Source organism: Zingiber officinale, chromosome 2B, assembly GCF_018446385.1.
Source record: "Zingiber officinale cultivar Zhangliang chromosome 2B, Zo_v1.1, whole genome shotgun sequence".
In the NCBI taxonomy this organism is placed as follows: domain Eukaryota; kingdom Viridiplantae; phylum Streptophyta; class Magnoliopsida; order Zingiberales; family Zingiberaceae; genus Zingiber; species Zingiber officinale.
The window spans coordinates 123929147-123953846 of NC_055989.1; the positions used below are offsets into that span (position 1 = coordinate 123929147).

General features: G+C 39.3%; 1 protein-coding gene across 1 annotated transcript; it reads left to right on the top strand.

Annotated features, from left to right (window-relative positions):
- Positions 1 to 8461: 8461 nt before the first annotated feature.
- On the top strand, positions 8462 to 17222 carry LOC122049504 (nudix hydrolase 16, mitochondrial-like). Its single transcript, XM_042610877.1, has 5 exons — positions 8462 to 8829; positions 12979 to 13093; positions 15181 to 15264; positions 16319 to 16622; positions 16738 to 17222. The coding sequence occupies exons 1-4, from the start codon at positions 8759 to 8761 to the stop codon at positions 16598 to 16600; spliced, it is 552 nt and encodes a 183-aa protein (XP_042466811.1). The 5' UTR covers positions 8462 to 8758; the 3' UTR covers positions 16601 to 16622; positions 16738 to 17222.
- The last annotated feature ends 7478 nt before the right edge of the window (positions 17223 to 24700 follow it).

Consider the following 24700-nt stretch of genomic DNA (forward strand, 5'->3'; position numbering starts at 1 on the left):
ATCCTGGTCGGGCAAAATCGTTGAACAAGTAGATAAGTTGTTAAGTCTAGTCGGGACACTAATTGGTTGACCATATCCAGCGCCCGCTCGGATAAAGGAACTCATCTAGTTAAGGAGAGTAATCACTTAACAAGTCAGCCGTGCATACCAATAGGGAAGTAGCAAGGACTATGAGAAGGCACACTAAGAAAATAAGACGTACACCGCTTGAGGATAGTTGAACTAAATATCCGTCTCCTACAATTCCATCATATTCAAATCGAAGTGTACGAGCTTCCGAAAGAAGGATACAGGAAAAGTAAAAGCCTAATCATCAAAAGAAGGAAAGACGCCATATCGGAGAAGACCTTTCTCATGAAGTTGTCACAGGGCACCTACTCCACCATAGCAAATCATCCTGTCGATGAGATTTCCTATCTTCCTCCTGAATTCTTGGGAAGTAACATAGGCAGCCTTATAAGCTTTCAAGCGAGCAGTTTCGCCTTCCTAGTATTCTATCAGCTCTCCCTTAGCCTTATCTGCATCAACTCGGACTAGGGCCAGTTCTTCCCGGGTGGTGGCAGTCTCGTCTGTAACCTTGGAGAGATGCACAGACTTAATGGTAGCTTTGGCGGCCTCTCATTGTTTCTGAAGGGCAGCTTCCCGATCAGTATTCGTAGTCAGGCAGGCCCTGGTCGTCGCCAGATTCTTCTCCAGAATCGCGTATGACTCTTGTAGATCCTTCAGCTGCTGAGAGAGGGTAGTTACTTCCGCTTCCTTTTCATCCAGATCGTCCAAAATCTGGACACGTCGCAGCCCTTCAGATTTAAGCTTGGACTCACTCGTCTTTAGAGTGGCCTCCAGGGCCTGTATCCTCCTTGTCTCCGCTTGAGCCCTTCCCCCGGCAGCTTGAAGGAGGGGTGGTACTGAACAATCAGAGGGGGTCAGATCGAAAATGTGGCTAGGGGTCTTAGGCAATTCTAGCTCTCAAATACGATCCTTCAAAGACTCGTTCTCTCACTGGAGATCCGCCACATAGTGAGATATGCTCAGACCTATGACGTAGATCTAAGGAGAGCAGGAGAAAGTTAGTACTATCTCAAAAGTATAAAGGGGAAATGGAGAAAACTCACCGACAATAGTCGTTGCGAAAATAAGTCGGCTAACTCTAATAGGGGGCCTTCCGAGATCTGATTTGCAGTAGTTTGCCAAGAGTCGGCCAGGGCCCTATGGAGTTGCACCAGACCACAAAGGGAAGAGGTGCTGGCCGATGGAAGGGGGCCCTGCACTTGCAGTGAGGGAAATTACTGGATAGAAGTGAAGGCATATCTGCTCCGGGGGCATTCCTTGGCGCGCAAGAAAGAAGTCAGAGTAACTTGTGGAGCAGGAGGTAGCATAGAGGGAGGAGAGGAGTCCCCGAGCTGGTCTCCCACCAGGGCACTAGTCTGCTCGAGTACCAAAGGTGGAATCCGCGGAGAGACTATATCCTCTATTGTGGTAGAGGGGGACACCCGAGCAGGTGTCTTAGCCTTGACCTTGGAGGGGGCTCAGGCAAGAGGGGGCCTCGATGGAGAGGCTTGGACTGATGGAATGACGCACTTCCTTTTGTGTTGAAGACGCAAACGCTTCTCTGGGGGTGGAGAGGGGGCCCTCTCATCCTCGGTCACCTCAGTTTTTAGGGTCTTAGTTTCCCCGAATGGTTGGGAAAAAGTCCCAGCTGCGGCACCAACCTGAATGGTTGGAGGTACCTAAGAACTTCCCAGAAGCTCTCCCTCTAGTTCCTTCAGAACAGAATTGTGCAACTTGGAGGAATCGATGGAGTACGCGTGGAACATGGTGACTTCTGCAAAACAATAAGGAGATACCTCAGTTAGCGAAGACCTGGAGCAAAATATTGGGACCTTGACGTCCGCTAGAGGGGGTGAATGGCGTCCCATCCAAATTGTCACTTTCTACACTTGTTAGTACGCAGCGGAAAATAAAATACAAATTAACAAGAAGAAAACTAAACCCTATAAACAATAAGGAAAGACAATAAACCAAAAATAAACCGTAACACAAGGTATTTACGTGGTTCAGAAATTAGGGCTCCTACTCCACGGCTATCCGTAAGGTAGACGATCCTAATCCGTCGGTGGATGACTTCCCGGAAACCTCCGGCTAGCTCAAACCTCCTTCTCGGTGGAGAAACCTCACCACAGCCTTGATCCAAATACTCTTAGATCACAAGAAGAGCTTGGAGGCTTTGGAAGACTACTAATAGGGGTTAACCACCTCTATTTCATCGACCATGCCCAAGCACCCCGAGCTCTATTAAATAGAGCTCGAGAGGAAAACACAAAGTTGTTTTCCCGCTACCAGTCAACTGGTGTATACACCAGTCGATTGGTCCTTTAAGTGAAGCCGACCGTTACCCAACGGTCAGCTACCAATCGACTGCTACAGTGTACCAGTCAATTGCTACGGTAATCAGTCGACTGCTACAGTACTGTTACAGTGTCGTAGTAGTATTGCTACAGAGTCGCTACAGTACTACTATGGTAAATCTTAAACACATAGGATTTTATCCTGAGTATAATTACTCAACACTCGTCTTTGCCCGACCAACCTAGACCTAGCCTTCTAGCCTCTTCCATTAGTCTCGCGTCCCTCGGATGTCTCCCCATCCTTCACGTCTTGCTTTCTGGAGCTTCCTTCGGCTTTGTCCATATTTTTAGGTCTTCCTTTGCCAATATGCTCCTCACCTCCGGGACTTCATCCATTGCCAAGTCACACTTGAACTTACGTTGCCAAGACTACATGCTTGGACTTACACCGCCAAGACTCATCCTTGGACTTTCCTCCTTTTCAAGATCACACTTGGACTTTCGTTATTGTACCTGTATCCTGCACACTCATAATGCATATCAAATACAACAATAAACCTAACTTAAACCTTTGCCCAAACATCAAAACGTAGGGCACCTAGATTGCTCCAATACAAAAGACATGAGATCTTACCAAAAGGAGCGCCTATAGACGCCTAGATAGGGCTAATCCCGAAAGTGTATAGTATGCTCTCTCGTAATATCATAGAAAGTTGAAGCCAGACTCCTTCTAGTTTCTCTGAAGATGTGAGGCAGTCAGGCTGATGTTGGTGCTCCCGCAACTCGTAGGGTGAAGGAAGATTGTAGTGTCATTCAACGGACCAAGTTGCAGGCTCAGATAACTTGACATAGAAAAAATGGGATTTCCAGCCCTTATTGGAAGAAGACATGTCCGTGAAAAACTTATATCCTATCCGGGATTGTACCATAAAAACACCCCGCTTTGAGCGCTTAAGGGCGTAAAAGTGGTGGAAGAGCGCTTAAGGGAATCTGATATAAGCGACATAAGATCACCATGCCCCACATAGCACGGAATGCGTTGGGAGCAAATTGACATAATGAAAAACCAAAGTACTGGCTCAAAGAGGAGGAAAACGGATGGATGGGAAAGCATAGACCACCGAGAAATTGATCCTTAAAGAAAGTTACAAACTCAACGGGAGGGGAGGACAGATGATCATGAGGACCTGGAGGAAGGAGCTTATATGCATCGAAAAGTTTTAGATTGAAACGGATCGAATGAAGATCACTTCTATCTAAGTCGGAAAGAAAATACGAGTACCAGGGCATTTCCCTCTCACTAGCCATTGGATAGACGGAAATGGGGAGGGCAGATGAAGAAGGAAGAGTACTTAAGCGGAAGGACACAAAGAAAAAGGTAAGCAATCGAAGGCAAGGAACCAGAGAAAGGTTGAAAGAGGATGAAGCAGTAAGAAGTAACGGCGGACAACCTTTAGGGTTTATAAATCAAAGCCCTTAGGAAACATCGAGGACCGAGCAGGACAAGTGAAATGGTCTAGCATGTGTCAACCGTCAGATCAAGAAACAAGAGTGATTTAGGGAAGCGTGAGAAAAAAGCATGCACCATACATTATGAAGAGATAAGGTTGTGGGACATGTGGCATCTCCCTATGAAAGGACATTTATGATGTAAGTGACAGCAAAATTATGAGAAAGGATATGCGAGGAGGCACGCCCTACTTCATGATGACCATGCATCGAAGACTGGAGATTCCAGGCGTGGGGCCTCGGGAAACAAAGAAGATGGCGGCGGGAAAGTCGATCAAAATTCGACGCCTTTACACTTCCTCAAAATCAGAGTAAGGTTTAAATTTAATTAAAAAAAACCTTATGTAATGCATTTTGTGACCGCAGGGATAAGGAGGTAAATCCAATAGCTCATCTTCTTCCAAGCCACAAGTGCTGCCTCCAGAAAATTCCTGGGCAGATCTCTAGATCAAATTCCTAGGCAGATCTCCAGATCAAATTGCTGGGCAGATCTCCAAATCAAATTCATGGGTAGATCTCCAGATCAAATTGCTGGGCAGATCTCCAAATCAAACACCTGGGCAGATCTCCAGATCAAATTCCTAGGTAGATATCCAGATCAAATTCCTGGGTTGATCTCCAGATCGAGTCCTAGTCAGACCTTCAAAGCAATTACTGGTCAGGTCTTCGGATCACATCTTGGTCAAGATTTCAGACTCTAGCCTCAGTGCGAGTTATAAGTGAGCTTGCTCTCACGACCAACATCCTCTCGGTCGGGCTTCCAGACTCTCGCCCCAGTGTAAGTTATAAGTGAGCATGCTCTCACGACCAACGACCTCTCGGTCGGGATTCCAGACTCTTGGCTCAGCGCGAGTTATAAGTGAGCTTGCTCTCACGACTCCAGACTCTCGTCCCAGCGTGAGTTTATAAGGGATCTTGCTCTCATGACCAATGACCTCTCGGTCGGGATTCCAAACTCTCGTTCCAGCGCGAGTTATCAGTGATCTTGCTCTCACGACTCCAGACTCTTGCCCCAGTGCGAGTTATAAGTGAGCTTGCTCTCATGCCTCCAGACTCTCGCCCCAGTACGAGTTATAAGTGAGCTTGCTCTCACGACCAATGACCTCTCGATCGGGATTCCAGACTCTCGCCCCAGCGCGAGTTATAAGTGAGCTTGCTCTCATGCCTCCAGACTCTCGCCCTAGTGCGAGTTATAAGTGAGTCTGCTCTCACGACCAACGACTACTTGGTCGAGCTTCCAAACTCTCGCCCCAATGCAAGTTATAAGTGAGCATGCTCTCACGACCAACGACCTCTCGGTCAGGATTCAAGACTCTCACCTTGACACGAGTTATAAGTGAGCATGCTCTCACGCTTCCAGACCCTCACTCCAGCACGAGTTATACACGAACAACGACTTTCCGGTCAGGCTTTTCATACTCTTGCCTCAGCGCGGGCTACAAGCAAGCATATTCTCATACTTAATAGTTCATTGGTTGGTTTTCCACACTCTTGTTCTCGAGCAAGTTTTCAGTAAGCAAAACTTGCATTCGTCCTCCTCAAGGTTCACATAAAAGGAAAAGTACCAAGGAAGGGAAGGAAACACAAAAGAAAGACATGAACAGAGACCCAGAACCTAGCCAGATCGACATTTATTTGATAAAGTTTAAGAGACATTCCTCAAAGTTCATATCATCACACTGGGAATATAAGTAGTCCTAACTCCCTTAAATAGCAATATCAGGTCGGCACCTTGGGAAAGATCGATTTGCCTGACCTGCCCGCTCCAAATGGGCTCGCACTTGGGTTAGCTTTGCCTTGATGCACTGAATGGTGCGATGTTGTTGGGCAATGCTTTCATCTTTCATCCGACTTTTTTCTTGGAGAAGGGTTAGAGAGTCATCATGTTTTACTTTCAAATAGGGAATAAAGTGAGTCTGGCTCTCCAGGTTTGAATAAGCCTTATGTTTCAAGGTCGCCTCAGCTCGAGTCCTAGACTTAGCGGCTAGCCAAAGTTCTTCCATTTCCCGACGGAGGGAAGACTAAAGGTCCCTGCTTTGTGTCATCTCGAATAAGGCCTCATCCTTCTGGGCAAGTAACTGAATCAGATGAGTAAGTTGTTGGCGCAAAGATGACACCTCATCAGGCTCCACGATGGATTCCATGGTGTGAAGAAGTTAACGAGGAAAATGTAAGGGCATAAGAGGGGTCAATCCTTTTTAAAGAGAAAGATGTGAAGAGTCATCCTCGAAGCATGCAACGACATATGGAAAATAGTGTCACATTCAAGGACATGTTACATATCCAAAGATCTAGGAACTGACGCGGCGGCATAGACATTTGGGAAATAGCATAGCATTTGAGAACATGGTAAATTTTTGAAGACCTGGGGGAAAAGGAGTAGTAGTCAAAGGCACAATAGCAAGGTCAAGTGAAATCGGAGTCTGAGTCTAGTCAGTCGGACCTGAGCCTCCTTCGACTAGACTTGGGGGGAGGCTTGTGATACGGTGCATAATGGTAGGGTCTGGTCATCAGAAGTCAAGGGGACATGGCGGTCAGAAGTCAAGAGGATGTGGCAGTCAAAAGTCAAGGGGACGTGACAGTCAGAAGTTAAGGGGACGTGGTAGTCAACATACAGAGTAGGACCACCTGAGGCCATCTAGCGTATAAAGCTAGGGTGGGGTCTACCGGTCAGGAAACCAGGTCTATAGTAGGATGCGTGATCAGGGTGAAGCCTTACCTGGCTTTATCGGTCGGGTTTCCTCAAGCTAGCTCATATAAACAGACTTGTCATTCTCAGTCGGGTCTGAATCATGATAGCAGGGAGAAAGGGACTCTGGTCATGCCCTTCCGCCCATCTAGCTGGTTCATTAGCACTTAGCAGACCGATCTGGGCTGCCTCAATCACACCCGGGCAGGATAGAAGGCGCTACGTGACAACATGTCAGGGAATCGTAACCACCTGTCAGAGAATAACTACTCCATGTTAGGGAATATTCCAATGGTTAAGGTCATCTACAAATAGAACCTTCCCCCAGTCTATAGGAGAAGACCATGTGTTCTCCACCACCCGACAAGTTCTGACTCCCGACACCCTCTGGCAAGGGTCAGTCTCCAGAAGGTACGCACTGTCATATAAAAAGGGGTGTCATTTCCTTTGCGCAGGTACGCTCACTCGCACACTTGTCTCCTACTTTTCTTTTTCCTTCGTACACTGTTCTTTTGGAGGAAAAGTACTTGACTTGAGCGTCGGAGGGTCTGCTTCGGGGACTTTTTCCCTGGTTCTTGGCCTCTAATGTTCCGTGTGCTTGTCTAAGTGTGCGCAGAGTTCTAGTACCGCCGGCTCAGGCCCAGCAGTCCTTCAGGGACACATGGGGGTCCGTTCTCTGAAGCACACACGACCGTAGCATCATAGTCTCCTCACCGTCAACGCAGCAACACTTCATCTGATCTTCATCCGACTCAGATTTCGGGCAGGATCAATTTGAAGGTCATGTGTCCTCCACCACCCGATAAATCCTGACACCCGACATCCTCTGGTAGGGGTCAGTCTCCAGAAGGTACGCACTGTTATATACAAAGGGGTGTTCTCTCCCTTGCGCAGGTATGCTCACTCGCACACTTGTCTCCTACTTTTCTTCTTCCTATGTATATTGTTCTTCTGGGGAAAAAGTATCTGACTTGAGCGTCGGATGACCTGCTCCGGGGACTTTTTCCCTAGTTCTCGGCCTCTAACGTTCCATGTACTTGTCTGAGTGTGCGCAGAGTTCTAGTACTGCCGGCTCAGGCCTAGCAGTCCTTCAGGGCCACGTGGAGGTCCGTTCTCTGAAGCTCGCACGACCGCAACATCACAATCTCCTTCCTGTCAACGCCAGCGACACTTCATCCGGCCTTCATCCGACTCAGATTCCAGACAAGATCAGCTAGTATGATTTATTCTTTAAAAACCTTAATATGAAAATAAAGTAAAAATTATGTTATTAATTATACCTCAAGTTATGTAATGAGAATGTCTTATATCACCTGAATAATTGATGAGATAACCTATGAGATACAGAGATAGATAGATGTGGTTGTAATTTTTCTCGAATAATAGATGAAATATAGATGAATTGATGCGGTTAAATCAATATGTAGAAGAGTCGAAATAGATGAATTAATATATTGTGATATAAAAAGGATAAGAATGAGAATGATGTAGTAAAAATTAGAGAAGAAGAGGGAAAAAGAGAATGATGAAGAATAGATGAGGAGTGAGGTGGTGAAAAAAAAATGAAGTACACAGTAAAATTAGATTATACATACGTAACTTGAGAAGGATAAAAAAAAAAAAAAAAAAAAAAAAAAAAAAGAGGATTAACGCAACTATGAATAAGTTTGTGACCTTTTATAATTATACCTGAATAATATTATTAAAAATCATTTATTTATTCATTTAAAATAATAATAAAATATTTAAAAAGGTTCTTCAAAATTTATTAAAAAGAGGGCCTCATTTCTTCTACGCAACGGCCGCGGAGCGGGCGACACCTCCGTAGAGCACTTGACCGGCCTGTCGAGAGCCACGTGCTCACCACACAAACAAACCCAAAAATAGAAACCGAAAATGACAGCCCTGCGCTGCGCTCCCACGGTCCACATCCCCGTTGCCATTTCTGGCTTTTACTCATCTGCCCTCTGCTTTGCCGCCTCTACTCCGTTCACCCGGCTGCGCTTCTCCCTTCCCATCTCCCTCCTCTCCTCGTCGCTAACCTTCTTCTGATTCCAATCCAATTTGGGGTCTCCTCCTCCCTCCAGGTCGCTACCTGTCGTGTCCTCCGGAGAGAAGACGAACAAAGAAGCAGCAGGGTTGGAAGAAAAAAAACGCGAGAAAGGGTCGCTGAGAAAGAGTGTGGAAGAAAGGGAACACCGAAGGGGAAGAGAGCATGTGCGATTTGGTGGCCCGCACCGGTCGACATCAGCAGCGATACGAGGCCGGTTGTCGCCTTGTTGCCGGGTCCATCCTCCTCCGACGATTCCTTGCATTTATTTTTGGTGTTTCTAGTGGAAGATTTCTTTTGTGGATCTCGTAATCGAGTGTCTTCGTGATTCCATGTTTGACTTTTTGTTTGTTTGTTTGCTTGCTTGCTTCATCGTTGGGTCGCTATCGCTGTCTCATCGCTGCATTTTTCATATGCTGATTGATCGGCATTCTTTGTTTAGCGTACTTAATCTACTTATCATAGATTAGAACAACTGAGCAAGTACGAATCCGTTGCTTTGTAGTTTTGTGTGATACGGGGAGCAGTGAATTTACCAAAAGGGTTGATTTAGTTCTCCTGTAGCTTTCGTCCGGGTATGGATCGATATTTGGTGCCTGTTCTTTATTAGTGTGTTACCTGGGAAATACGATGGTTTTGTTGCACGAAAGTGATATTTTAATTACTCTCTCATGGTACATTGCAACTTGGAAGTTGAGCAGGATAGTGGTGATTTCGCTTTGGTGGAATAAGGACATTTGCTAGATCTATAATATTTCATTACAGTGACTGCATGATTGATGCCCCATTTGGTTTGACATTTGCATATAAAAGTTGACTTGGAAGGGAGAGTTTGCCGCTTTTCACCTCCACATATCATCACACTTGTGAATTAATCGTCATTCCTGATCAAGTTAACCAAAAGTTCGTCTTCTTCCTTTTTGTCTCCTCCAGGATGACGATGTGTTAGCATAGATGAAATAGTCACCAATTTGAAGCATCATTTTTATTCATGTGATGAATATGGGGTAGAAATGAAGACCTAAATCGACATTATTTTCACTTGAGATCAACTTCTAAAGGTGAGATTGATTTGATTTTAATCATGTAGTTATACTTGTTTGATAGGAATTAGATGTCATGGGTGCAGGTCTGATAGAAATTAATCAATATTTTTTGCATGGAATTATTCATGTTATTGAACAACTTAATATTTGTTCATGCATTTGAGACTTGTTGCCCTCACGGGTTGGCGCAGTTGGTACCTATATGGGTGGTTGCTCTAATAGGTCTTGGATCAATTCCTAGTAGGTGCAAAATGTCCCGTTGGGTGCTTGACCTTCCCGATGCAAAGGGCAATTGTACTAGGACAAAATGTCCCCGTGATTTATCTGCTTGTATCTTGCCCTGGGGCTGACAATACTGGGTAGCTTGGGGTGAGCGATATCACCTTTTACTCCAACTCATTTGAGACTTGTTCCATGTTGATCCTTTTGAGACTTGTTCTATGTCGATCCTCCCTTGTTAGACTATATCGCTCCCATTCTATAGGGATCACATTTCCTACTCATCCATCGAGATCATGCTTGTCCTTGAGCTTGAGATTTGTTTACCTGTTTGGTTTCTTTGCTTCTTCCTTGGATGACACTTTGGGTGATGACAGTCTCTGACTCTTGGAGTTAGTGATCATTCTTTGCTACTAATGTCATCATTTGTTAAATTGATTTTTGTTTGTTCCTCAGAGATTTTGATCGCTGCCGTTGTTGGATCCCCTCCTACTTTACTTATCTTCTATGTTTTGTTTTGTGAATTTCATGGGCATGACATTGAAATTCAGGAGGATGGGATCCAACATGCTCGACCATTTGGTTCTTGGTATAACATCAATTTTTATTTGGGGAAGAATAAGAATTCTAGTATTATACTTTCCATGTCTACTACAAGGTCCACCTAACTATATCTGGTCTCTTGGAGTTTTTCTCCATTGGCGATCATCGCTAGGAGTTTGAGTTGCTTATCTTGTGTTATCTCTAGTTTGTTGGCTAGATGTGTAATGATAAAGTTGTTTGTGCTTCTTGAGTTAATGATGCCATAAACAAGATGTGAGCGGATGCTAGCTAACACTTGCATTATTTGACATTAAGGAACTATTTGGATGACCATTACATAGTATATAAGAGGTCTATTGTTGCTTCTTCATAACTTCTTGCACTCATGGTTGCAATTTCATGTTATTTGGCCATCTCAACATTGATTAAGCTTGGATGGCAAGTGGTGAGCTTCAGTTGTTGGCTGGCTCTATCAAATGAGACATTTTAGACCCTCACATCCTTGCCTTATCTATTTGTGCCAATTAGACCACAGTTGAAGATTTCTTGGATAGTGCACCTTTAATTCTATTTGTAGATTCAAAGTAGTCTTTAGATAAAATGATGTACCTCCTCAGAGGCGGTCAAGGTTTTGTGTGAGCGTGGAGATTCATAAATTTCACTTAATACTCCCTTAACATAGTCTATCTGGCGGAGCTTGGCCATCTCCAATTTGCTCTCCTTTTCAAGGGCCCAAAGAGAGCATGACATGGTTCTTTGAATTCCTTCTATGATAAAAAGATGGGTAGTCTCTCTTGATATTTAAAAATCAAACTTGTGCATTCCCTTCCATGTTGTAGGAGATGATCTCCACTTCTTTCTTCCCTTATATTTTCAATCACGATCTAGAAATGTTGTTCCTCTAGATGCTTCAATTGTAGAAGGGTTTCAATGACATGTTCAATCAACTGTCTATTTTATTGAGGATGTAGGGTCTCCACCTCCTTTGCAAATAATGTGATGGTGGTGTGTGACTTTCCTCACATTTTAGTACAATTGCTTAGTGTTGATTTTAGAACTCCTCTTCAAGTTTGCTTGGTGTTGTCAGTGTTGTTGGATGCCATTGCCCATAGTTGACTTTGATATCATTTTGTTGGGGACGCATGCATAGGATCAAGTTCACAGGTGAGGCAGCAGCGAGTTTGGCTCAGGATTGGTTTCAGGAACCCTCTTTTCCCCTTTGGGATCCATCTTCCACAAGGGGGTGTAGTTAAACCGAGGGAAGAAAGGTGCATTGGCATTTGTGCAAGGTGGCAGGGTGCTGTTGGTACAGAGGTGGAACAGATCAGTCTGTGTGCAAGAGAGAAGGGGGAGGATTAAATTACTTTCGACGGTCTACAAGATTCAGTTTCCTGTTATGATTCTTCTCATTTGATGGTTTGATGTTTGCTCATTCTTCCAAGATTGTTACATTTATTCCATGTTGTTCCTCTCTTCTTAGACCTTGTACCCTCATTCTACGGGGATCTCACATTGATTAGTGCAAATAGCTCACTATGCCATGGTAATGTTGATAGATATGGATCACCATTTAGGCTCGCATGAGCATAGCATCTATAGAGCTCCATAGTCCCTATACTTTGTTCCATACATCCATTGATATAGACATTTTATTCTTAAGATAAGGGATTGCTTTAGTAAAGAACCATTGCATGCATACTTAGATTTGTGTTATAGTAAACAGAGCTTCCTTTCAAATTAATGTATTTTATTCCGAATCAGGCTTACATTAACATAAAAAAGCCTTGAAATTCAAGCTTTTACATATGAAGGAAAAGATACACATGTTGGACAACCTCTTCCATTCCTAGTATGTTCCACCATCACTACCTAGAGTCACACATTATTGGGTGATCTTGAGGAATATACCAGATAATGACCTCAAAGTTCATGTCACACAAAGGCATGAGTTCATAGGCATGCTGCTCTAGTTGTAGGTAAGATCAAAGAAAATTTATTGGAGTAAGTTAGGGACAGCAAACTATTTAAATGTTAATTTCAATAACATTCTAAAGAGGAGAAAAGCACATGAATTATGGATATCTGGTTTCTTCCTTTTTCCAAAGATCTATCTTCCTCTATATGAAACTATTTAGTTTCTTTGATCTATCATGAATATAGGTCCTCAAAAATATTTATTTCTCTATTTTAAAGACATTTCTCCTCATGTTTTGTGAATTTACTTCACTTTTTTTTTAATTAATTTTTCTTAACCAAGAAAGAACATTACATATTTTAATAGTAGAATTCCATGTGTTTTTGGTTCATTTTTCCCCCCATTTCCCCCTTTTTGATTTTGTATTTTTGTATTCATAAAGTTTTGTGTTCTTGCAAGAAACCTTAACTTCACTCTAACCATATGCTTATCCTTCTATGAATTTCTATGTAGGAAGTAATGATAGTTTTTGTGTTGGTACTTAATAGAACTTCCAAGTTTTTTAGACTGCAATTGTGTGATTAGTGATGATCTTTGGTTATTTATGTATTTTTTTTATGCTGTTCTGTCCATCAATGAACTAACGTGCAACATATTTGCAGGTGTATTCCATTTCGTTATCGGAACTGTGATGATACTTCAGATGATAAGCTTGACAAGGAAGTTGAAGTTCTTATGATAAACTCACCCAGTGGACCAGGGCTTCTGTTTCCAAAGGTATGATAATTCACATGGTTGTTCAAGTGCATTTGGAAATATGAAATTCCTTGATCTTATAAAACTAGTGCATAGGAAACATCTTCTTGCAAAGCAAGGTAAGACTGCGTACAATAAATCATTCCCCTCACATTGGCAGGAGCTTCGTTCACCGGACCCTTTTTATTAGTATCATATTCATAAATTATATATCTTCACTCTTGTTAGAGCACCAAGCATACTATATTAGTACTTCAGTTGTTGTAAAAAAAGATCTTACCAGGTAACCAATTAGCACAATCAGATTTCCTGTATTTTACTTCTCTTTTAACACTGGTGATCGTTGATCAAGCAACCCATTGATTGATTCCAATCGTGTCTTGTACATAGTTGACTTGATCTTACTTGATCTTTATATGTAAGACCATTCTTTTAGCTAATTTTAAAGCTTCACAAATTCTGATTAGCAATTATCTAATATTGAGATTGCCATAATTGTGTTCTACCAAAGTGTTGTAAAACACAGAGTAAGGGGTTCTGATTGGTTTGGTTCCAAAATTTGACTTGATCCAAGTCTTTTGGATCAACAAAAATTTATTGGAATCTGAAACCAAGTATAGGAGATTCTATCCAACTTGGGTTGGGTTATGTTAAGTTGGTTGCCAAAGTTTTAGGTTATTGCCAAAACACTTATTATCAATAAGAATATTTGCTCAGTGTTGCAAAATTTTGATTCTGATATTACAAGTCAAAAAAATCTGTAACTGAAATCCATACAAAAGTATAAACATATTAGTCATACCATGCAATAGCATATTGAAGACTAAAATTCAACATCCAAGTCCAAATTACTTTTTTCTCAAATTTAATAGCACTCTTTTACTACAATTAGTGTTTTTAGAATTCAACAATAAGTACTAATTTGGTTGAGTAAATTACTCTTAATTAGAGATAGGGATGACTAGTGAAAGGTAACTATCTATGTAATTAAGTTTTCAATCAATTATATATTTACATTATTAAACGTGGGTTGATTTAGGTTTATTGGTATCATGAATTATATATAGAAAATATTAGAATAGATAAAAGTAATAAGCCAATACTAAGGCGTAACTGGGGGTTAACATGAGAGGAAATAGGTTGAAATATTATGGACATGTTCAATAGATTCCACTGTTCAACAAGTTGAATTTAGAGTGTGGGAAATATAAAAACTAAAGAATAAATGACATCAAATAAAACATTACTCGATATAAATAAATAAATTATTTTGCATAGAGCTCAATGAAGTAGGAGAGTCATCACCAACTACAAATAGTTGAAACAAACTTTGCTTAACACTGCTTGATAGTGATAATGATATCTAAAAGACTAAAACCCACAATAGCAGAATATATTATATTTTTTAATATATGGATCAACCCAAAAGGCAAAATGTTCAGAATTTTGGGTTGGTTCAGATTGATTATCTACTGGATTGGTTCTTTGCTCACCTTTATGTGAAGGCATATGTTTCTTGTTTCTTTTTGGTCAAACAAACTATTCAACAACAGATTTTTTTTTTTGCTTAGTGAAGAAGTGCATTTTATTCATAGTAGTAGCTGCACCCTGAAGATCTTTTATTTACTGCATTATACCTGTAATTGCTTTCCTAATAATGTCTCTAATTGTTTCTTCTTAGACAACTTAACCAAACTGACGTACATCATATTAAATTTGCAAAACATATATCTATAGTTTTCTTTATTGACGAAACAGATATCCAGTCTTAATCATGAATCTTCAGTTTTGTATGGTTTATAGTCTGAAGCTGGCTGCTAATGGTCCATTTTGCACCCAACTTAAAGTTTCATTTTATTGCTCAGTGAAATTTAAATTAAATTTCTACCAAGTCACATATAGTGTTGGATATATAGGCTCTGTGAAGGTATCTATGATGTAGAGTTGTGTAGAATCACTTGCCTTTTCTCCAATCAAATCTTTATTTTGTCTTTTTGTTTAAAATATTCTATGCTTGTAAAGTTCAATTTTCTTTGTATCCATATGAATGAGCTATTCAATAGATATGCATTTATTTTATGATTTGCATCTTTTTTTGCCTTTTACAGGGAGGATGGGAGAATGATGAAACAGTTGAAGAGGCAGCCGCAAGGGAGGCTCTTGAAGAAGCAGGAGTGAGAGGAGATATAGTGGTAAATTTAACATATATCCATTTCCATATTAAGTCTTGAGTGGAATTATTTTCTGGAAGAGGAAAAACTTTTATTGAATTTAATTGACATTCATTCTATCAGCGCTCAGTACACAGTTGCAAGGTTCTTATCAACATTCTTTGATATGTAGTTTGGGGTAAAATAATCAATAATTTTCGAAAACACAATTATGTAATCTCCAATAGCATTAGCTAAAAGGCACATTATTAGCTTACAGATGCAAATGTGCTTCTAATTGTCAAGAACATTGCTTGACAACGTAGGATTGGTTGTGGAACAAGGTGAGTTAATTTGGAGTAATGTTATGAGTTGTGTGCTATGGATCTAAGAAGTCTGGTTGGGAAACATTTTTTTTCTTAATAGTTTTACTACAAGAGAAGGGGAGCTTGGCGCAACCATAAAGTTATTATTGTGTGACCTAAAGGTCACGGATCTGACTATTGGAAACATCTTGCAAAGCAGGCAAGGCTATATACAATAGACCTTTTTCAGGGACCCCACATTGATAGGAGATTCGTGCATTGGGCTGCCCTTTATAGTTTTACTACAAGACATCTGTCCTCAACAAGTTTTAGATGATAAATGTACATGCATCTGACCCCAAACAATTAGGTCTTTTAATTCTACTCTTAATTTTTATGCCCTTTCTATCTAGTCCATCTCTGTGCTTTGCCTTGTTGAATAATTTAGAATATCTTATGTGGCACAGCCTGATTGGTTTGTGCTATTACAACTAACAATCTTATCATACAAATCGACATTTGTCGAATACTAGCTACTTGTGATTCTGGAAAGTAAATGGAAGTTCTAACAGAATAGTTTAAGATCCTAAATTTAAAGGAAGGAAAACTATAATTTTACATAAGCAAGAATGGAAAAAATGCTATTCTTCAATTATGATGCTGCTTGGCAGGGGTGCATACTTCTCATATGGTAGGAGAAGCTTAAACTTTCTCATGTCTTTCTTTATTGGATGCACGATTAGTTCCTTCTATTTATTTTGTCCGCCAACTAATTTACGTTTTCATGTCAGTCATTTTTGGGGGACTATTTCTTCAAAAGCAAAACCCTGCAAGATGAATTCAGCCCCGAAGGTTTGTGCAAAGCGGCTGTTTTTGCAATGCAAGTGAAGGAGGAGCTCGAATCATGGCCAGAGCAAAGCACCCGCCACAAATCATGGGTTACCTTATCCGAAGCTATGGAGCAATGTAGGCATCCTTGGATGCGGGTTGCTCTTAGTGACGGTTTCTCAAAATGGCATGACGGTATCCTAAGTAGACCTGATGCCGAAACCACTCCTAACGACGAAAGTTGATCCTTTTCTGAAACCTAAACAGGTTCCAATTCGTTCAAAGTTGATGAGCATTAAAGTCGCTCTTATGGTCATTTTTCCTTTTGCTAACTTTCTTTGTTCTTCCCTATTGCCAATATATGCATTTTTAAATTTGGCAGCCATACAAGAGTGCTCACAAGCTCAGCGTATGTGGTTTGGAGGAAAGAAAGATTGTGTCTGTTAATTTACTCCTAATTTTGATATTTCAAGAATTCTTCTATAGGTATTCTTGTGTTCCATTGCTAATGTGCTCTGACACTCCTCCATTGACCAGCAAACTTAAACCTTCACAAGACAGATGGCAGTTCGCTGAGTTAACTACCTTTCGGAGCAGAGCTGAAAAGGTCAACAGATTTCATTTGTTGACTTAGTTTGTCCTTTTCTGAAAACGTATATGGACAGCTTTGTGAATTCGCTTTTGTCGTTTTCTCTCAATGCCGAAATTTGCGACTTACCGGTAGATTCTGTAATCATCATTGCATAGATATGGTAAGTTTTGTTGTATTGCACTTATCAGATTAAGTGGCTTTAAGTCTCCTTTGATTGTGATGCTAACGGACTGCTCTGTACCACTTGCCCATGGAATCTAAGAACAAATACAAGCTTCTAATGTCAAGCCTGAAGTGTTCCAATCAACAAATTCCATTAGTAGCCCTTTTGCTATTATCATTGTATAAATCATGTCTTGATTTGATGTTGCTCTTAGCTTTTGAGTAAGACATGATCATGTGGGTTTTCTTTTTTAGAACTAATTTTCTAAATTCTTTTGGAGTTTTGCAATCAAGACCTAATACAATATAAGGTGGCATATTTATACATGGAGCAAAAAGTGATATCGTTTATCTCAAATTGTTTGGTATTGTCGATCCCATGGCAAGATACATAGGTAGGTAAATTATTGAAGGTATTTTGTCCTAGTACAGCGATCCTTATGTGACTTTACTTCATGTTGACATATCACATATATATGTTCAAAGATCTCAAGCTAGAGTGGCATATTGATACTTTTAAAGGCTGACAAGTGAATGCCATCAACTATTTTGTGGATCTCAGTTCTCTCTCTCCACTCCGAGCTAAGCTCGTCACTTTAAATTCTTTGAACTATCCCTTCTAAGCTCTTCAAATTCTTCACTCTAAGCTCTTTCTCCGAGTTTAGTTTTTACAACTCTTCTTTTCAAGCTCAATTTCTCAAATCTCCACTTTGAACTCAACTCTCTAAGCTCTTCGAACTCTTCACTCTGAGTTCAGCTCCTCAAGCTTTGTTCCAAGAAGTCTCTTTTCTGACTTCAGTAGGCCACGTGATCTCTATATATTTCTCTCAATCTATATAGCAAGATACATTGTTATGCAAATGTACATTGGACTTTTGCCAAAAGAGGCTAATCTTTCTAATAACTACATCCTTAACGACTTTAGCATCAAAAAAACTTCATCTGAAGACCCTAGCGCCCTTGATGCTTGTTTCTGTGTGTGCAAGTCAAATTACAACTCGCCTGTGGTGGCAAAAGGTAGGATGCATTCCCAAGCAATTAGGATTTAATTCTCACGCAGACACATCTACGACAATTGAACTATTGGTGATCTTGGATCATCATATCAAGGTATCATGTTTTCTGGATTTACTTGGTTGGAGGAATAGAGAATCGAACCGTCTACGTTGGTAGAGTTTTGCACCATTGTCAGGTCAGACGTAGCTATGCAATTGGGTTACCACACCAACTAGCTAGTAGCGAGCCAGTCGAAAAATTCTCTTTTAAATGATAGTTCTCGAGTTATCATTTCTTTATAAAAACTAATTTTAAACCCAAAGCATGTTTCCTTTATCAAATGAGCCAGTTGGCATATTTAAATCTAGAGTTACATATTAAACTACAAGCATATGAGTGCACTTCAATCATCGTGTCATATCAATAAAATCATAAGTTATCATCCATAAAAAAAAATCAATTGAGTTTCTTTTTAAATGTTCCTAGTGCTCACCTAAAAGGAATATGATACTATGATAATGTTGCATTTGATATAGTGCTCAAGTAAATTATCACGAGCGAAAGCTAAATATTCTGGTGTATGATATTATTTACTCGCAAAATTATAAGTTTTCACATATTTATGAATGTAATGATAAGTGATGAATGCGGGATTACAAGTTAAGAGGAAAAATTATTTGAATTCTTTCAAAGGAGAGCTACAAATTAGACCTAGTTTAACAATTTGTATTGAGCTTGCAACATAACGACAATAATTTTTTTTTATCTCAACTTCATTCAGTTGTTTTGCAATGAACCAGACTTGCATGACAAGATGCACCAAATTCGTAAAATGTTTGACTGAAAGCGAAATCACAGACATGATAAACGATAATACTACTTAAGCCTAGAACGAAAAGTAAATTCCAAAGTAAAGTTCTCGTAAATCATATCAATATTATATGTTGATCTTAATCTCTTAAGCACACTTTTGTAGAAGATAAAATTCCGCACCATGCATAAATCACTTCAACCATTTTTTAAGGAAAAAGAAAAAGCAAAAGAAAACAAAAGAAAAGAAAAGGGCATGGAGAAGCTTAAGGGAAGTTTATTCCTGAAATAGTGCATTCATTCTATCCATTAAAATCATAGGTATCTAAAGGCCAAATTTAGGCCAAATCCATGATTCTATATTCAGATTGAGACTTTCTTATGCCAAGGAATTTAAGTCAAAATTGACTCTTGTATTTCTTATAATGTGACACTAATATCGACTTGGATTGACTTTGACTTTTGCATAATGGTTTTTGGGAGAAGCCTTAGTATGTTTGGAATAAGTTGAAGACTATGTGAAGATAGTTGAGGAGAAATAATATGACACTCTTACTATCTCGAGGAAAATCAAGCATGCTCTATAATCTAGAACTTGAAACTTTCATCATGCATATTTGAACACGAAAAGAGTGATTTGAGAAATTTGGTACGAATAGGATCGTCGCCTTGAGTTCATAGGATGAATCAAATTTAGAAATTCAGGGTGTTTAATGTGGCAGACCTAATTCATCTTAGGGTAAAATTTAGTTTGAAACACATGGATGAATGAAAATTTTAATTTTTATAAGTCAATTATATTGGGCTCAAAAAAGAATGATAAAAGAGATTATAAAAAGACACGATGGTATAGTTAAAAAGGAATGTGTAATTGTTGAATTTTGTTTTAAATTCAAAGTATTTTTTTTTTTGTTAGTGTTTTTAGTCTCAAATTGTTAAGTGGAGAAGTTTGGAAGGGCTTATATAGGAAGCCCTTCCATCCTTGTTTGGGGGGTTCGAGCCGGAAATCCATAAACCGGGCGTCACGTACGCGATTAACGCGCGCAGGGGGGGTGCAAATCCCCAGCCCGTGGGCCTTGCGCTCATGGGCGGCCCGGTCTGTTTTTGCTGGTTTGGTTCAGTCTGAACCAAAACCAAACCAGAGTTTGGTTTTTCGGTTTTGTTCCGCGCGTGAGGAAGGGACACGGACGCGACACTGAGACACGTTTCCTCGCTAGCGAAGCAGTGCTTCGTATCTTCTCAGAGTGACTAAAAGGGGACTTGCAACACCTCTATTCTTCACTCAAGCCTCGAGCTTTCTCCTCCTTCTCCCTTCTCTGTGCGATTCATTCTGCACGGTTTTCTGATTTCTTCTCGTCGAGTTTTTCGCTGCTTTCTTGTCCTGAGGCTTGGTCTTCCGGCGATCTGAGGTTGGGTCCGAGTGTCGCGTCCGTTTTGGAGTGCACCTACGGACGAGACGAGCGGTTGTCGGATCTTGGGAGAATTTTGCCAGAGAGCCTTTGCACCGTAAGGCGGCAATAAATTCTCTAAGGGCAGTCGGCGTGCCGACGCTTCAACCGGATAACTATATTCTAAACCCTACTCCTTTATTTATCTATCTATTGCATGTTATTTTTTGTGCGAATATAATACTGCTTATATTGCTTTATATTTTACAACAGTAATGAGTTCAAGTAGCTAATGCACCTTAAGGAATATCAAACAAACAAAAAGGAGATCTATACTATATATGACCATGGCGAAGCTTGAGGCGCCATATGGATGGCTTTAATGTTTGTAGCTATGGGGCAAACCAAGATGAGTTGCACCTAGAGTATTACATTGTAGATTTAGATGCGACGGCTTAGATAAAATAATATATAAAACAAATTGTGTAGCCACTATGTGTTTACCTACAAGTTAAAAGATTGTTGTGATTTTGCAAATGCATAGCAAGCGACCCAATATATGGAGTACAAATCCCAATAATACATGTTCACCTTGATTTTTTTTGTTTGTTTGAGGTTGTGATTTTCACCTCATTTTAGTTTATGTGCTAGAGTAGCAATGACACCTTGAGATGCATATAATGCACATTAGAAGTCAAAAAATTCTTTTCTAGTAAGATTTTGGTCGTTAGAGAGATCGAGATGAAGTTTAGAGATATGTCAAAGCAAGTAAGAGACTTTTATAGATAGTGTGAACAAAGTACAAGTAGGTGTCTCAATGTTTTTGATCTTAGATCATAATGACTTAATTTATTTCATAATATATACTAAGGCTTCGATGGAACCACATTATATTACAAATGATCTTTTCTTTATTATCCTAGTACAAAAGATGAAGAATCCACCTTATTGTCATAGAATCATAAAGCTTCTATTTCTAATAGCTCTTTTGGTTCCTAATGTCTTCTTTCTTGATCAACTAAATTTTGTGATCATAATTTTGTTTAATCTTTTAAATTTTATCATACTTTTTTCTTCACCAATGAAAATTCTCAGGTCTTCATCTCATCTTAAACAACTCTCTCAAAAAATGGTCCACCTTTTAACTAGTACATCAGTCATGTTATTGCTAGATGATCTTGTCAAATGACTAAACCCTAAATATTGACATGGTCAACCTCCAATCATGTTTCTTTAGGTCAATCTAAGATGAACACTTTTTTTTCCTTGTTAATTTTGATTAGCAAAGTATGTAATTGAAACCTTTTGATTTAAGAGATATAATGTCCCAAGTATTTGATGAGCCACTAGTTTTCGATCGATCCTTCCCCATAATAAAAGAATGAACAAGTATGCACGTCATAGTCTAATTAATGATTAATGCTTGAAACAATAATTAATTAATGATTAGTGAAGCTTTTGATTACTTCTTCTCATGATTGCGAATGAAATGCTGCAATTCCTCCGAGGATTATAAAATAAGTCTAAGCATCACCACTTCAGTGGAACAAGCAAATGCTTTTGTCTCTATTTTAATTATTTAATAAAGAGTCATGTCCTTAATTAAATTATAAGATTCCCAAACTAAAAACCAACAACAATGATGATCGTAAATCTATATTAACTATAATTTAGATCAACGAACACCAATTAATCAACATGGAATGCTAATCTTCTTTTAGTTTTTGCACAATTTTAAGCCATATGAGAGAAAAACATGAAGTTTTTTATTTTAATTATTTTTTAAAAGAAAAAAAAATTAGTGTAAGTTCATATTATTCCACTGTTAATAGTCCAGAAAAGAATCTTAAAAATTCAATCCTTTCTGTCCCATTGCTATCCTTTCATGGAGATCATGGAAGCACTTCCAATGCCCTTCTATCTTATAAGGAGCTTTTCAAAATAGATGGTGGCCACTTTTTAGAAAATGCACACACACACACCATAAAAAGTGACTTTAAGTTATTTTATTTGTCTTTCTAATTCTTATAAAATTTGATCATGAAGTGGTGTCATTTCTAGCCTCAAAAGATGAAATTGATTGGCAAACATGGACTCCTCCATTGTAATTATATTAAAAAAAATCAAGAAATTGCTATTATATGAGTTTTTAGATGATCAAATGTTAGTATTAAGGTGTCTTGAATTATTATTATTTAAAAAAAATCATGCACTTGTAAATAAAAGAGGGTAAGATCATGGAATCATTTTATCTTTCTTTTCTATTCACTAATAATAGGTGTAGAACAAAGGAAGTTGTAGATTATGAGGATAAGTGACTATATAAACATCTCTTCCAATTTGATTTGGTTGTATGGACAAATCACTTTAAATATTATGTCAACAACACAATACATTTTTGCCCCGACCGGTCTGGTATTCAGCACGCGCAAGTTGTGCTCGCCCCATACATTTGTTTACATCAACAATGCATGTGAATCAATATAAATTAATCAATATACCTTAAAACTCCTAATGAAGAACTAAAGTCTCGTTCACAATAGAACTACTTTCCTTTCCATCTATTTTCCATTTACATATATCCAACAATATATTCATGCACTAGGATATAAGAAAGTCATTCAATTCAAGAGGATCATTAATCTAGTAGTTGGTCATTTATACATTTTCGGTAGCAACCATTACCATAAATGCTTGTAGGATGATGAAAAAGATCTTCTTAGAAGAAGGTCAATGTATAGATTTCTTTTTAGGTAGCACAAGATGCAAAGTATTGCAACTAATGAGTGGTGTCAGAGGTTGACATTTTATTGAGTGCTAGTGAGAGTGCTAGTGAGACACACTAGATGGCCAACAACTTCTCTATGTCTTGTTGTTTTTGTGCTAAATTTTTTCGATAACTCTTTTCTAGTTTTTCATTGACTTCTGATGGGTGGGAACAACTGTATCATATATCAACCTAACTAGCATATGTAAATAGGTTAGGTTCACATTTGATTTGCCTAGCATTTGAGAGAGAGAGAGAGCTATTCTTGTCGAAGCATGATAGACTTCAATATTGCCAAAGTAGTACCTAAGATGCCTAAGTCCTTTAGTTTGTAGCAATTACTAAGGGAATTCTTAAGGTCATCGCCTATTATCATCATATCCACAATATTGACAATAAAAGGTTAGTCACTTGAGAATAATCGCGAGAATACGGACTATGTTCGATACCAAGGGAGTCCATATCGTACTGTTGAATTTGTTTTAAGCCCTCTTGTGCTTTATTAAGGAGGAAAAGTTGGTGAGCAAGTCTAATGGGTGACCACAAATGCATTTCTTATTACAAATCTAATAAGGATAAATGTTTAATTATGTGAAAATAGGTCAAGCTATTTGTGCAAAGTTCTTTTCATTTTCATCTTAATTATAGCCTTTTACAACGAGTCAAGCTTTATATCGAAAATATATCATCTTCTTTTAATTTAATTAATTTTAAAAATTTACTTGCATCAAATGGTTTTGTATGCACTTTGACTAAGCCCTAAGTGTCATTTTTCTCCAAGGGTTTCATAACTTTGCAATCGGACATTCAATGCCTAGCCATATTAGTTGTTGATGATGTTGGAAGTATAAAGGTTGATCATTATTTTCGGGAAAAAATATCGATTATGGAGGAAGTACATCATTGTATCATAGATTTCATTTTCAAGGTTGAAATTGTTACAAAAACGAGTTTATCTTCAAAAGGTCGAATAAGTTGGGTTACTTTCACTAATGGCAAGGTGGTCCATCGTTTTATCAAGTTGAAAATCTAATAGTTATAGAACATGAATATTATACGCATATATGATTCTGTCTGGAAATGGTGAGCCGTGGGCCGTCAATGAGCTGACATGGAAGTTGATTGGGAACAAGACTTCCGCTGAAGAACTTCGGGAATTACCTACAAATACCAACAAAAGGGGAGGAAAATCATCAATAAGCGAACCAGGGGGAGTCCCTGGCATAGCTACTCCGTTGATCAAGTTAAAAATGAAGGGAGCAAAGTAGTGGCGTAAATGAAAGAAAGTATGAGAATATGCATGCATGTACTTGTATCAGCAGAGAAGGATCTCCTTTTATAATGTCTTTTACCATTCCTGCATTTAATGAGGTATCATCTCACTACCAGACAACTTGTCCCATCGTCATGCTTCCACCGTATCTAGTAGTTACATCATGAGTATAGGAGGGTGTATTGTGTATCTATTTATAGATACAAACTTCTGACTCTCTAACAAACTCACGTGTTGTATAAATGGAGAAATAGGCTCAGGCCAGGAGGCCTATTGGGTTGCTAGTTTAGAAGATGGACTCAGCATAGGGAGCTCATTTTCTCATGAAGCTTAAATGGATTGTGATAGTATCCCAAG